Source organism: Sus scrofa, chromosome 13, assembly GCF_000003025.6.
Source record: "Sus scrofa isolate TJ Tabasco breed Duroc chromosome 13, Sscrofa11.1, whole genome shotgun sequence".
In the NCBI taxonomy this organism is placed as follows: Eukaryota; Metazoa; Chordata; class Mammalia; order Artiodactyla; family Suidae; genus Sus; species Sus scrofa.
This window is the reverse complement of record NC_010455.5, coordinates 196,845,968-196,861,367: the sequence shown is the minus strand read 5'-3', so window position 1 is coordinate 196,861,367 and position 15,400 is coordinate 196,845,968. Positions and strand designations below refer to the sequence as shown.

At 48.0% G+C, this 15,400-nt stretch overlaps 2 protein-coding genes across 6 annotated transcripts in view; both read right to left on the bottom strand.

The window, feature by feature from the left end:
- IL10RB (interleukin 10 receptor subunit beta) overlaps positions 1-7,762 on the bottom strand; it is a 30,632-nt gene extending 22,870 nt beyond the window's left edge. The window contains 3 exon segments of the mRNA NM_213771.1: positions 1,107-1,264; positions 6,039-6,165; positions 7,714-7,762. Coding sequence (NP_998936.1) covers positions 1,107-1,264; positions 6,039-6,165; positions 7,714-7,762 — 334 coding nt within the window.
- The window catches only part of IFNAR2 (interferon alpha and beta receptor subunit 2), an 86,726-nt gene continuing 80,053 nt past the window's right edge, over positions 8,728-15,400 (bottom strand). For 2 of the 5 annotated variants that reach the window (NM_001204775.2, XM_021068451.1), the window contains 1 exon segment: positions 8,728-10,634. In NM_001204775.2, coding sequence (NP_001191704.2) covers positions 9,843-10,634 — 792 coding nt within the window. In that variant the 3' untranslated portion in view covers positions 8,728-9,842. 5 annotated transcript variants of the gene reach the window in all.

The following is a 15,400-nucleotide window of genomic DNA, read 5'->3' as shown; positions in this document are numbered from 1 at the left end:
CTGACTCCAGAAATAAGAGGTTTTTTTTGGTCCCATTCTGGGGCAGAATTAGGAAAGGGCAAAAGGGTATCCTAGCCACATTCCCTATCAGGGAGGGGGACACTGGGGGAGCTGTGGGGGGTCCAGAACAGGGGAGTGGCTGGTATAAAGACCCCTCCATACATGCACAGTCCTTCTAATTCATTTCTCTATCTGCTCTTTGGAGGGTTGCACTTGAGTTTTGTTAGTAAGATCTTTATTCTCTTTATTCTCTCAGTTGGTATTTGTGGTTTAATTAGTTTACAATTCCTGATGGTCTAACGACGCTCACCTCGTGACCTCTGGTGGGTCCCCAGGACCCTCCAGATCTAACCTGGGAACATGCTTTTTGATGCCTACCTGCCAGCATGACCCGATCCGTCTGCCATCAGCTGTACCCATCCCTCCGTCTTTCATGCTGGGCCAGTTGGCTGTCCACATCTAGCCCTTTCGTTTCAACATCTGCCTAAAACCAATGTTTATTCTTCTGCCTATTGTGTCACATTTCTGTAAGTCGTGATTCCAAACCAGTTTCCTCCCAGGTGATTCACCAGACGAGTCCTTCCAGTGTTTTCTCATTAACGGCACTGGCCCCAACTCAGTTTTACCCTCAAGGCATTAAAGTTATCAAATTTATATTTAATTATCTTGCTGCCTTATGCCTATGCTGTCCAATCTCTCCCACAAACTTCTTTGAGGCCACAGCCCTCTGGATTATATCCTGTAAGCTTCTTGTGCAAGGCCATCCACTCTGAGTGCTCAAAGAATTCCTGCTGATGGGCCCACCAAGCGGAAAACAGCCAAGACAAAGTGATGACATAACACCCCAGTCAAAACCAAGATGGCTTGGCGTTCCCGTTGTGGCACAGTGGAAACGAATCTGACTAGGAACCATGAGGTTGCGGGTTCGATCCCTAGCCTCACTCAGTGGGTTAAGGATCCAGCGTTGCTGTGAGTTGTGGTGTAGGCTGGCAGCTCCGGCTCCGATTGGACCCCTAGCCTGGAAACCTCCATATGCCGTGCGGGTGCGGCCCTTACATGACAAAACAAAAAACAAAACCAGAAAACCAAAACCCAAGATGGCTTACTGTCATCCACAGGACAGAAGGTGATGTTTATCCAGTCTGAATGCTCGTCTGCAAATTCAGCCCTGACTCTTAAGATGTGGTCACCGTACTTGGAAAGACTTGAGAAATCACACTCCGTCAAGATGATGCTCACACACTGATCCTGGAATTGCCTATAACTGCAAAATCAGAACAAGTCACGAGAGTTCCAACCTCAGTCTCTCTGAGGTGCCCTGGGACTGTCTGTCCGCTACCCAAGGATAATGACGGCTAGTGAGAGAAGAGCAAAGCAAACTCTGAATCGGCAATTTTGAGAAACAGTAGGTATCACTCACACGAGCATTTTCTGGACCGTGATCCTGGAGGCATCATAAGACGTTTCAAAAATAGTCCATCCCGTCCGTGAGCAAACAATGGGGTGAAACATGAATAAGTGTCTATCTTCACAGCAGAACTTCCCAGAGACTTTCAAATCCTCATGAGCCTGTGTCTTTCCCAAAAGGGGTTGAGTGTTCAACCTACGTGACCAAGAAAGCTTCCTTCTTTGAGTGTGTATTTCTGAAAGCTGTGGCACTTGCTGTGTGCAATGTCGCTATACATAGATTAGTCAAAATAAGGACATCACAAGGAGTTCAAATAACGTCCTCTAAGGGACGACTGTTCCATGACACTGGAAAAACTATTTATGATGATGTTTTCTTTCTGGCTGCATTTGTGGCCAGTGGAAGATCCCAGGCCAGGGTTGGAACCTGTGCCACAGTGGCGACCTGAGACGCTGCATTGACCGTGCCGGATCCTTCATCTGCTGTGTCACAAGGGAACTCTGCAAACATTCTGAAACTATTCACTGACCTCAGACCTCCAGCCCTGACACCCACCCCTGAAGGGAGGGTGGCGGACACATGAAAAGGAAGAAAGGGATGTTTGGGAATACCTAGCAGGTGTGTGTATCTTAACCTCCCAACAGCCTAAGTGGCTGTAATTAGCTCTACCCGACTTAGGGAAATCTGGGCTCTTGTCTTGCAAAAAGTAAGAATTTACTCTGACTGTCACCTTCCTGTTTTGGGGGCCAAAACCAATCTGGCCACCCTAAGAGAGGACGATGAAGTGATAAAAATAATAACAGCCAACACTTGCCAAGCATGTGGGTGTCAGGCAGGGCACAGTTTTAGCCGCATCATCTCACTGAAATTTCACAACCTGGGAGGTCAGAACTGACACCAGTCCTTTTTTTTTGGCTGCAACTGTGGAATGTGGAAGTTCCCAGGTCAGGAATCAAACCTGGCCACAGCAGGGACAACACTGGGTCCTTAACCACTCGGCCACAAGGGAGCTCTGACTCCTATTTTATAGATGAGGCATAGGCCTAAGAAACTCGCCCAATTAAACTCAGGTCTCCCTGAGACCAGGGACTCAGGCCTACCCTGCACTCCACGGCACTCTTTTTTTTTTTTTTTTTTGGCTCTTGTCTTTTTAGAGCCACACCCGTGGCATATGAAGGTTATCAGGCTAGGGGTCTAATTGGAACTGTAGCCAACAGCCTATACCACAGCCACAGCAACGCGGGATCCGAGCCGCGTCTGCGACCTATACCACAGCTCACAGCAACACCGGACACTTAACCTACTGAGCAAGGCCAGGGATCGAACCCGCAACCTCATGGTTCAGATTCGTTAACCACTGAGCCACAACGGGAACTCTGTCCACGGCACTCTTAGTAGGCAAAGAGAGTTGGGCTCCTACTATTTTGGTCTGCCTTTTTCACTCAAGATGCCATGAACATTTCTCCACTCGACTTTTCGTGGCTGCCTATCATCCCCTCATTGGGAAAATCCAGGGGACGTTTCATTAAGGGGGATTTCTCACAAGGGGTCATTTCTTTCCATGCATTTAAATGATGGCGTCAATTGGCTGGAACACAAAGTATTGTAAGAGTGGTTTTGCAATAACTTCCCTTTCACCGGGTCACTTTTATTGCATTTAAACATATTTTTCGGGGTTCCCCTTGTGGCACAGCAGAAACCAACCCAAGGAGTATCCATAAGGATGCGGGTTCGATCCCTGGCCTCGCTCAGTGGGTTAAGGATCTGGCGTTCCTGTGGGCTGTGGTGTAGGTCGCAGATGCAGCTCGGATCCTGAGCTGCTGTGGCTGTGGTGCAGGTCGGCAGCTACAGCTCCGATTTGGCCCCTAGCCTGGGAACTTCCATGTGCCGCAGGTACAATCCTAAAAATACACACACACACACAAAAACCCCCCAAAACATATTTTTCTTTCCACTAAGTGTTCCCCATATTTGCATCTAGTGGTTTTAGATGTTTCTATACTACAATCACCAATACATCTGCTGATGTGCCCCTTCTCCTCCATGCATACAAACAGAGTTTGTGCTGTGTGAATGCTCAGGCTAAATTAGAAACAGAGCCACAGAAGGCTAATCACATTTTTAGGATCGGATTTCTTCCACACCCAGTGCAGGGTTTGTCTTCCCCAGTACATGCTATGCTCAGCCTGCCCGTCTATGTGGAGAAGCTCAGGAACCTAGGCATCCACTCTTGGTTCCTGGGAAATCGAATCTGAAAGACCAACACCCTAGACCAAACACCCCTACTTCTGCTCCAGTGGCAAAGGAGCAAAGAGCAGAACAGCAAGACATAAACTCCTGGGGAAAGAGACAGACCGATCAAGAAGTTAATTGTCCACAGTGAAATCCCTAGAGCTACCAGGACAGAGGAAACAGAGATGAAATCACAGAGCTAATCAGTGCTGGGAAAGACACCACAGGAGAAAAGTAAGTCTTAGAAGGATCCTTCATAAGTCCTTGGGAAAACTGACAAAACTAGAATATGGATTTAGAGGAAAGTATTGTATCACTGGGGAAGCTGCCAAGTCTTGATCACACTGCAGACATAAAGGGTTATTCTTGCTCTACTGAAATACACAGTGCAATATCAGAAGGCAATAGGCGTTAGGGAAGAAAGGGAGGGAGAGAGAAAATGTAGCGAACCTTAAAAATGGGCGAATCTGGGAGTTCCCATTACAGCACAGTGGAAATGAATCCGACAGGAACCATGAGGTTGCAGGTTCCATCCCTGGCCTCACTCAGTGGGTTAAGGATCCGGCATTGCTGGATGTAGGTTGCAGACGTGGCTTGGATCTGATGTGGCTGTGGCTGTGGCTGGCACCTGTAGCTCCAATTCGACCCCTATCTTGGGAACTTCCATATGCTGCAAGTGCGGCCCTAAAAAGCAAAAAAAAAAAAAGGGGGGGGGAGTGAATCTGGATACAGGCTGCTTGGAAGTTCTATGTACGATACTGGAGATTTGGAAATTTTTGTTAGCTCGGAATTATTTCGAACCACAAAGTTAAAAAGAAAATCCATAAGGACTATCTTTTTTTTTTTTTTTTTACACTGAAGTAGAGTTGATTTACAATGTTGTGTTCGTTTTTGCTATATGACAAAATAATTCAGTTGTACATATACATATATACATTCTTTTTAAAACTATTCTTTTCCATAATGGTGTATCATAGGACATTGAATATAATTCTTTGTGCCATGCAATAGGACCTTGTCATTCGTCACCTCTGTGTATAATAGCTGACATCTGCGAACCCCAACCTCTTACTCCGTCCCTCCCCCAGCCCCCTCCCCCTTGGCAACCACAGGTCCTCCTTAAACAAGGGCTATCTTTTGCATCTTTCTCCCTTCTTCTCTGACTGAGCAGGCCTGGGATACGTTTGCAAATTCAAGGCCCGCGTGAGGCGTGTGCAGGATCCACATTTCTTCCCTCTTCTCTGAAGGAGTTGCCGGCCTTTGTGTGTTTCTGAGTCACACTGGAAGCAGGTGCATGGCTCATCGGCCTTTGGCCTCTTGTTGCTGTTTGCACCTGGCACAAAGGTGTGTCCCCTGCAGTCCAGTCTGTGGTGTATGGGAGCAGGCTGCCCAGGGAGGGCTGTCACCGGGACAAACAGACAGGCAGGGCAGGTCCTATGAGGCCAGAGCACCTCCGAGGTAATTGTCATGGCTGATGCTCACCCTTCCTTCATAAGCCTCTGCCGTCTTCAGAGAACAGAGCTTTTCAAGCCAGCAGCTGTTTTACATTCAATTTCAGGACAGAGCCTCAGAGTCACTGAGTGCCCTCTATGCAAATTATCTGCGTGCCCAGCACCAGGCCGACAGTTTATAACCTTGGGGGGTGGTAAGCTAAATAGGGGCTTCCTGGCTGCTTTGCATACCTCAGTTTTCTTGGGTAGCTTCCACTTGTAAATTGCTGACCTCTAGCAACACTACTCTAATAACTGGAGGGTGGTATCAGTGGCACTCTCTTAAAAAACATCAATGGTGGGAGTTCCCGTTGTGGCTCCATGGTAACGAACCCGACTAGTATCTATGAGGGCACGGGTTCGATCCCTCTCCCTCCTCGGTGGGTTAAGGATCCAGTGTTGCGATGACCTGTGGTGTAGGTCATAGACATGGCTTGGATCTGGTGTTGCTGTGGCTGTGGTGCAGACTGGCAGCTACAGCTCTGATTCAACCCCTAGCCTGGGAACTTCCATATGCTGCGGGTGTGGCCCTAAAAAGGCAATTAAAAAAAAAATCAATGTGATGAGCCCAATGCGTGTTGGCACTGCAGTAGGCTACCGTGTTGGAAGATGACACCTTCATCTACATGAAAAAAAAAAAAATCTCTGTATTTATCAATGGCCCAAAGATCACCATACTGTGAACCATCACAAGAAAAAGGATTTTACTTGTCTGTTTTCAAAGAAGAGAGCTTTTGTAAGAACTTCTGGGACAGAAAAGAAAAGACTAGGAGAAAGGCTCCTCCCCTTAGGCTGTCATGGTTAAGCGGTGACAGCGGTCAAACTCTCTTCTGTGGTCCAGCTGAAGGACCAGCCCAGCCAGAACCGCCATCCTCTGGTGCTTCCTGCCAAGAGCATCCCAGACCCACCTGTGATACTGAGCTGTGAAGGTCAGATCCCCCTGGGGAAAAGCAGGTGAGTCCCACTGGAGAATGTTCTTGAAATTAACTGAATTCATTCTGACGTTTTCAGGAGGTGGCACCACCATTCCTAATGCTGTAAAAATAAAGGGGACAAGCTGGCAACCTTTTTTTTTCCCTCCAATTCACTCGGGGTCCAACACTCGGGTCTCCCCTATGGCTCCAAGTCTTCAAATGGGCACATGGCAGAGAGAAACACACTTGAGCTGTGCTGAGGAGTCTGGATTTTATTTGAAGGCAAGAAACGGCTAACACGAGACGGGTGGTTAGCAAGAGTGAAGTGGGGACAGATGGGGGTGACCTGGATTTGGCTGGTGGTGGAAAGATGGGAGGGGGTGGGTAGATGGATTTGAGATACATTCCCAAAGGTATAAACTCTAGATTTCCTGATACATTTGGTGTAAAGAAGTAGATATTAACGTCTATTCCTGGCTTAAGCACCTGATTGGGGCTGGGGCCAGGGAAATCAAGAATCTCATTTTAGGATCTGCATAAGGTTTGAGATGCTAAAGAATATGCAAGCAGGCGTGTCAGAGACAGCTGGATGTATGAGACTGGAGCACTCAGGACAGATCTGGACTAGAGGGAGAAATCATCATTAAATTTATAACAGAAAATGCCCATGTTCCCATTGTGCTCAGCAGGTCAGAACCAGACCTAGTGTTTGTGAGGATGCTGGTTTGATCCCTGGTCTCGTTCAGTGGGTTAACACTCCGGTGTTAGGGCAAGCTGCGGGTAGGCCACAAATCTGGCTTGGATCTGGCATTGCTGTGGCTGTGGGGTAGGCTGGCAGCCGCAGCTCTGATTCAACCCCTAGCCTGGGAGATTCCATAGGCCACAGATACGCCCTTTAAAAAAAAAAAAAGAAAAGAAAGAAAGAAAGAAAGAAAGAAAGAAAGAAAGAAAGAAAGAAAGAAAAAGAAAAGAAGGAAAGAAAAAAAGAAAATCCCACACATACACAGAAGTACAGAGACAAGCATAAGAAATCGCTACCGGCCCATCACTCAACTAGTTCCAACAGATATAATTTGAGAGTCATGAGACCATAGCTGGTATTTAGTGCCACGGTTTTGCTGACATCTCCCAAAGGGACAGTGCAGGGGAAGGAGTTAAGAGGGCTCAGGCATGAACTTGGCGGTCAGGAGATCTGACAGGTGAGGGATGTCTTGAGAGAAACAGCCTGATAAGTAGGAGGGAAACCAGAGGGTGAGGAACCCTGGAAGGCCAGGGGTGAGTTCATCAGAAAGGAAGGAGGGGCACCATCTTGTTGTTTAAACTGGGCAGGCAATTGAGAGCAGGACAGAGAAGTATTTTACTGGATTCAGGACTCAGAAAGCCATCAAGTCGCAGAGTTGAGCGGTCGAATTGAGATGTTAGCGTGGTGGACACTGAATGCGAGGCCTGACACGCGCCTATGGGATCTACCCAGGGGTCGCCTTTGGGGCTCTGGCTGCCCGGCGTCGTAGCCAGGTCTCCCGGTTCCCGAGCGCCCCAAGGGGCAGGACGCGACGCCACAGAGGGTCCGGGTCCCCGCGCGGGGAGCCCAGGTTGCGGAGGCGCACGGCCCACTGCGGAGCCGGCCCCCAGGAGACCGCCCGGAGCCCTCTCCCCGCAGACCCCTCACCTGACACCAGTAGGCAGCCGCCCAGCCAGTTCCGGAGGCTCCGCGCCATGGTCGCACCGGGAGCCCGGGAGGGCCCTCGGGGGGCCCGCGGGCAGCCGCCGGGCACGGGGAACACGCCCCCTCACCGGCGTCCGCGCCGGAGTGCACCCGCCCACCCCGCCCCGAGGCTGCTTCCGGGAACTCGGGGAGACGGGGCAACGAAGCCCCGCCCCGACCCGCCCCGGGCCCCGCCCCCGACCCGCCCCGGGCCCCGCCCCTGCGTGCCGAGCTCGAAAGGTCATGGGCAAGCGCTTGGTTCCAGCGAGGCAGAGGTAGCAGACGGGGGACTTTCCTCCTTCCGCTGAGTGGAAAACATGGATGGTAAAACAGGTTGCAAAACTCTACGTGGAGTGTCCTGATTACCTTAAGTGCATGCTTTGAAAGGAGCCCTCAACCTAAATACATACACTCCAACGCCAACGCAGAGCTTACATCTGATGGTGGAATTAAGTAAGGGTGGTGGTGGTTTTTCTCTATACCATTCAGTATTCCCCAAGTGTCTCCCGTGTAAACAGGCGTGGACTCTATAATCCCCTCTCCCCGCAAGTAAACTGCTTTTCAAGCAATCCCTTAGCAAATCCAGTCTGGGAGAGTCTTCTTTATCTTATCCACCCCCTTCCTCCCGGGGATAAACAGCAACACAGCACCAAGTCACTTCTTTTGGCAATAATCGTTTCTCTCTCAAGACTGTGGAGAAAGGCTTAATTTCCTCTTTTCCAACTTGTGCTGTGGTGAGGTGGGAAAGCCCAGAGCAGGGTAAGCAGGGTGATATAAGACACTGCCTGACATCTGTTGCTAGAACAGTCCACAGGAACTCGAGGGCAGGGAGGCAGCATGTGTCCTCGGCCCCCAGAGGCCACCACACAGAGTCAGAAGTTTTTTTGTGCAACCTAGAGACGCCGGCAGAACTATACATATATACGTGCTGCATGTATATCCCTTCTAATAAGGAATGGCTCTGAAGACATTACCAAGTTTCTAGTAAAAAGTATGTTTTATTTTTTTTAACCATCTTCCAACCAAGATACAAAACTAAATCTGAAAATATGCCACTGAGGGTCTATTCCACCCTCCTATGCAAATGTTTGACTATTAATCATTATTGTTTATTCATTAATCGTTGTTATTAATCGCTATCAATCGTTATTGATGTGTGTGAGTCTGTCTTTCTCACTCAGATGGAGGAGGCTGGACAAGGAGCTGAGAGTTGAAATCTCAAGCGTGCAGGGGACAGAATATCACCCAGGAGGAACTTTCAAGTAGGGTGGACGGTCCCTATTTCCAACCCAGAGTGTGCGCTTCTGCTCCTTTGTGCCTGCCTCCTTTCTCTCCAGCTGCCAGCCCTCCCTCCTCTTTTTCGGCCGCTTTCCCTTGAGCCTGTGGAAAAACACTGCTGACTGCTGCTGCTAAGAACCCTGGTGAGTGGCTTCCTTTTCTCTCCCCGCCCCACTCTGGCCCAATTTAATAATTTCCCAGAAATCTTATAGGGCCCTGGAACCACCCCCTGAAAACCACAGGGAAACTTGCTCCTTATTCTGGGAAACGTGATGTAGAAACATTAGAAATTCATGAGAGCAAAGGCAGGGCATGTTCCCTTCAAGAGGAATCACCCTTTTTTTTTTTCTTTTTTTAAAATTTTAAGTCAGCACCCATGGCATATGGAAGTTCCTGGGCCAGGGATTGAATCTAAGCCACAGCTGCAACCTACACTGTGTGGCCACCCTAGATCCTTTAATCCACTGCGTGGAGCTGGGGATCGAACCTGGGCCTCCATAGCACCCCCACCACCGGGGTGCTGCTGCAGTTGGATTCCTAACCCATTGCGCCTCCGGGAACTCCCCAGGAGCATCAATTTGAACATGTAAACAATGCACTGAAAGATACCAGGATACTCTGTTTCCCACCTGCCCTTCCCCCAGACAGGGAATTTGCATAGACAATGTCACCAGGAAGCACATGGGCTCTTTGGTCTCCTGTCCCTTCTCTGGAGAGCACTTAACAAACAGACCCTGTGAGAGCAAGTACCAGTGTGGGAGGGAGGATCCTGGAGGTAGTAGGCGTCTAAGTTAATTAAATATTTTTGGATTCATTCATCTCATGATATATCCATCCCCGATGTCAGCGTCCGACTCGGAAGTGTCACTCTTATCAGAAGAAGCATCTTTGGGCCCCGGGCGCGCCATCGAGGGGCTGGGGAAGAAGGGCTGCTGTGTCCCTTTACCACTGACCTCCAGAAGGTTCGATTCTGTCTCAGTGGCATCCTCTAGCCCAGCCGTCCCTTCTGGCTGAGATGATAACATTGGCGTGACCTCTGAGTCGTCGTCTTCGTCTTCGTCTTCGTCTCCGTTGTCGTCTTCGTCGTCGTCGTCGTTGTCATTGTCGTCGTCATCGTCAGAGTCATCATCGTCGTCATCAAGGACCCTCACGCACACAGACTTTAAGTCCACGTTGAAGACAATTCGGTCCTGAGACCCCTCTGGGGGGCTGCTGTCCTCCGGGAAATAGGGGTCCTGCTGCAGACTCACCCTCCTCTCGTAGCCCCCACTCTGGTATTCCGACTGCCAGGCGCTGGGCCCTGGGGCCTCGGGGGCTTCGGCAGCAGCCTCGGGCTCTGGCAGGTCAGGGTCCTCAGTGTCCGGGTCGCTGCAGTAGTCCTCCAGGGTAGCCGAGGAGGTGGAGGCTGGACAGAGAGGCCTTAGCCTGTGCATGGTGTAACCACCTGCGTTTTTCTGGGGGGCTGCTTCGCTATCGCTGTCGCTTTCATCATCATAATTATAATTCCACTCTTTCTTCTTCCTGTGATTATGAATGATCTCCACGGTAGACACATTTTCCAAGGGAGGCAGCTCAGGAAATACCCAGGCGGACAATTTAGAAAAAGTCTTTAAAAAAGAAAGAGAGAGAGAGAGATGATGATGATCAATTCTGAGTGTTTATTCTTTCTTTCTTTCTTTTTTTTTTTTTGTCTTTTTGTCTTTTCTAGGGCCGCATCTGCGACATATGGAGGTTTCCAGGCTAGGGCTCTAATCGGAGCTGTAGCCGCCGGCTTACACTACAGCCACAGCAACGCGGGATCCAAGCTGCGTCTGCGACCTACACCATAGCTCACGGCAACGCAGGATCCTTAACCCACTGAGCGAGGCCAGGAATCGAACCCGCAACCTCCTGGTTCCTAGTCGGATTCATTAACCACTGAGTCACGACGGGAATGCCTGTTCTTTATTTTTTGACATAAGAAAACTTAACGAGGTTAACCACAGTGATGGGGAAGGTGGTACTGAGGAGAATAACCAAAAAAAGCAGTAACAGTAACATTTGCGTGGTGTTTACCATTCACAAGGCACTGCTTTGTAGTAACCTACACATGATAACTCATATTACCCTCTCGACTGCTCTATGAAGTAGCTTTACTAGTCTTTTTTTTTTTTTTTTTTTTTTTTTTTTTGTCTTTTTTTGGTCTTTTTGCCTTTATAGGGCCACACCTGCAGCACATGGAGGTTCCCAGGCTAGGGGTCTAATCGGAGCTGTAGCTGCCAGCCTACACCACAGCCACAGCCACGAGGGATCCGAGCTGTGTCTTCGACCTACACCACAGCTCAGGCCAACGCCAGATCCTTAACCCACTGAGCGAGGCCAGGAATCCAACCTGCAACCTCATGGTTGCTAGTCAGATTCATTTCCACTGCACCATGAAGGCAACTCTTTTTTTTTTCCTCCAGCCTTGCTCATGGCATGCTGAAACTCCTGGGCCAGGGATAGACTTACTAGTCTTATTTCCCACTTTACAGATGAGAAGATGATTCAGAGAGGTTAAAAAATTCACCCAGAAAAAAAAAAAAGGAGTTCCCTTTGTGGCTCAGTGGTTAATGAACCCGACTGACATCCATGAGGATGCAGGTTCCATCCCTGGCCTCACTCAGTGGGTTAAGGATCCCGAGTTGCCATGAGCTCTGGTGTAGGTCAGAGATGAGGCTCAGATACTGCGTGACTGTGGCTGTGGTGTAGGCGAGCAGCTGCAGCTCAGATTTGATCCCTAGTCTGGGAACTTCCATATGCCTCGGGTTCAGCCCTAAAAAGCAAAATAAATACATAAATAAGAAACACGCCCAGGTTTCAGGAATCCTGAGTGATGTAGACTGCCTGCAGCAGAGACAACAGCCCCACTGCTTCCCACTGCTGTCCTCCTGTGCTTTCTTGCTTGTCGCTGGAATCTATCCACTTAGGCTGGATGGATTTCAACTCTGGATCACCAAGACTTTCTTAAGGGTATCAAGGAACGGTGAGGAAGGAGAGCTGCTAGGGAGCCAATTCCAGGGGGCTCCAAGCCCCCTGGACCGGAGGACCTTATAGATATGGGTGATCCCTAAATGGTCAGGAACGAGAAGAGCAGAGAGACTGGAGCTTGCTCTACTCTGGCACCTCCAGGACACAGCAGGGTGAGGTGGGCGAAGGGGCCTAACTACGATGGGGTCACAGTGAGAAAGGTGATCACGAAATTCCCTTCACAGACCTGGAACTGTCACTGACAACACCCTCCTCTCTACTCTCCTGCTCAGGCTGCCCCATTGGACAAACCTACTCTCGCCAACCCAGCCTAGGGGTCAAGTGTTCTAATGGATTGTTTATCTTTTTTCTTATTGATTCATTGGGGCTCTTAATATAATCTGGGTTCTAACTCTCCCTTGATTATTTATGCTTCATATATTCCCCCCGGTCCATGGTTTAATATTTTACTCTCTTTATAATGACTTTTGATGAAAAGAAATTCTCAATTTTAATGTATGAAAATATATCCAGGGGAGTTCCCACTGTGGCTCAGCAGGTTAAGAACCTGAGTAGTATCCATGAGGATGCGGGTTTGCTCCCTGGCCTTGCTCTGTGGGTTAAGGATCTGGTGTTGCCACAAGCTGCATTGTAGGTTGCAGATGCAGCTGGGATCAGAGAGCTCTGATTCAACCTCCAGCCCAGGAACTTCCATATGTCTTGGGTTCGGCCCTAAAAAGAAAAAAAAAAATAAATAAATAAATAAATAAAGAAGAAGAAAAGAAAAGAAAGAGAAAATATATTGATTTTCTTTCTTTTTTTTTTTTTTTTGTCTTTTGTTGTTGTTGCTATTTCTTGGGCCGCTCCCTCGGCATATGAAGGTTCCCAGGCTAGGGGTTGAATCGGAGCTGTAGCCACCGGCCTACGTCAGAGCCACAGCAACGCGGGATCCGAGCCGCGTCTGCAACCTACACCATAGCTCACGGCAACGCCGGATCATTAACCCACTGAGCAAGGGCAGGGACCGAACCCGAAACCTCATGGTTCCTAGTCGGATTCGTTAACCACTGCGCCACGACGGGAACTCCTGATTTTCTTTCTTTATGGTTCCTGTTGACTCTTAGTTTTGCCCTTCACATTAGTCCAGCTTTAACATGGCTGGAATTGAAGTTCGTGTATGGTGTGAGGTAGGGCTCCAAGTTCATTTTCCCACATAGAGATAACATTTATTGACCTATCGAACCCTTTCTCACTGCCATTCCTACATGCCATTAGTCATGTTTCCACCTTTGTGGGTCTGCCTCTAGGCTCCCCACTTAACTAGATCTTTGTTAATGCCTTTCAATAGTTTGATAATTTTTCTCCACAATGGGCTGGTTACATCTTCTGTTGGATATCTTCCTTAAATATCCAAAAAATTTCCATGACTGTTGTAATGGTATTTAAAAAACTACGATTTCACTTAATTGCACAATTCCATTGAACGGTATCAGTTCAAGTTCAAAAAGGTGAAACTGATCCATGCTGTTATGTGGGTGTGGGCAGTGACTAAAAGGTGGGAGAGAGACTTTTAGGGAGGCTGCCTCTTGTTTTCTTTCTTGATCTGGGTGTGAGTTATGTGGATGTGTTGAGTACGCAAAAATCCACAGAGTTTTTTTTGGCTATGATTTATGTACGTAATTTCTTGGAAGTTGAAAAGCAGCTTACATAAAAATGTGTTTATTTTCTAAGTGATTGTTGCTAATGTATAAAATGCAAACATTTTTACATTAACTATTTTGTGGGCAACAACTTGGCTAAACTTATTAGTCCTAAATATTCATCTCTAGATTCTGAATTTCTTACCTACCCAGTCACATTATCTATAAATTATCATTGTCCCTACTCTTACTTTTCAGACTTTAAGCTCCATGAGGGTATGGATTTTTCTTTTTTGTAAAATAATGGCCACACCCGCAGCATATGCAAGTTCCCAGGCCAAGGACTGAATCAGAGCTGCAGCTTGACCTATGCCACAGCAGTGGCAATACCGGGTCCTTAACTCACTGCACCCAGTTGGGGATTGAACCCACGCCTCAGCAGCCACCCAAGCCGCTGCAGTTGGATCCTTAACCCACTGTGCCACAGAGGGAACTCAGGCATGGTTTTCAGTTTGATTTATTCACATCTATATCCCCAGCACCTATAACATGTGGACACACAGTAAGTATACAGTACACATTGGTTAAATGCAAAAAAGAAGGAGGAGGAGAAGAAAAGAGAGTGTTTAAATTTTTTAACATCTTTTTTTTTTTTTTTTTTTTTTTAGGACCACACCCATGGCATATGGAGGTTCCCAGGCTAGGGGCTGAATTGGAGCTGTAGCCGCTGGCCTATGCCACAGCCACAGCAATGCCAAATCTGAACCATGGCTGCAACCTACACCATAGCTCACTGTAATGCCGGATCCTCAACTCACAGAGTGAGGCCAGGGATCGAACCTGCATCCTTACGGATACTAGTCAGGTTCGGTAACTGCTGAGCCACGATGGGAACTCCTTTAACAGCTATTTTGATTAAACATACATACACAAACATACTTGACCTGGGGGGTTCTGTTTTTACTATCCTTAGAGTTTTTACTTAAACGTAGAGTAACAATTTTTCATGGAGAAATACTAGACAGGCACAAGATAACAACAGTTCCTGTCATTACTTGGGGTCATCACAATAACAAGTGTAAATATAATTGGCAAGTAATTTGGGTGCATTTTAAGGTCAGAAGGAACCCCAGGGAGACCTGGGAGGAGGGTTAGTAATGAGTTAAGGCAATTCAGGCAGAAGATTATCTAGAAGCAGAGGGTTGTAGTGGGGCCTTTGTAGCTCAAGGCTGCACGAGAGCTATGAGCTGGCGAGGGATTTACCTAAAAGTTCAAGGCTAAAGCAATGCATGGCCAACAGAAGAGTTGGGAGTGAAAGCTGAAAATAAAGCCAGCAATGAAACACTAACATAAAAGACCCCCCCCCCAAAAAAAAAACACGTGTTAAAGATACACAGGTAAACGATAGATAAAAACCAACCATTCTTGCAAGACCGGGATCCTTGTGGATGAAATCCAGCCCAGAGCCATTTACATCTCATAAACCACAGCCGGGGGCCAGGTTCAAAGACTCCAAAAGCCCCTTTGCCCCTCCCAAATCCCTCCCCAACCCAACCTGAACCAATAAGAACAACAAGAAAAAGAACAGTACGTCAGCCCTGGAAAAGAATGAAACAATGCAAGGCTATTTGCAGCAACATGGGTGGACCTAGAGATGATCAAATTAAGAGAAGCAAGTCAGCTAGAAAGATAAGCATCATATGCTATCGCTTATTTCTGGAATCTAAAAAAGGGATACAAATGAA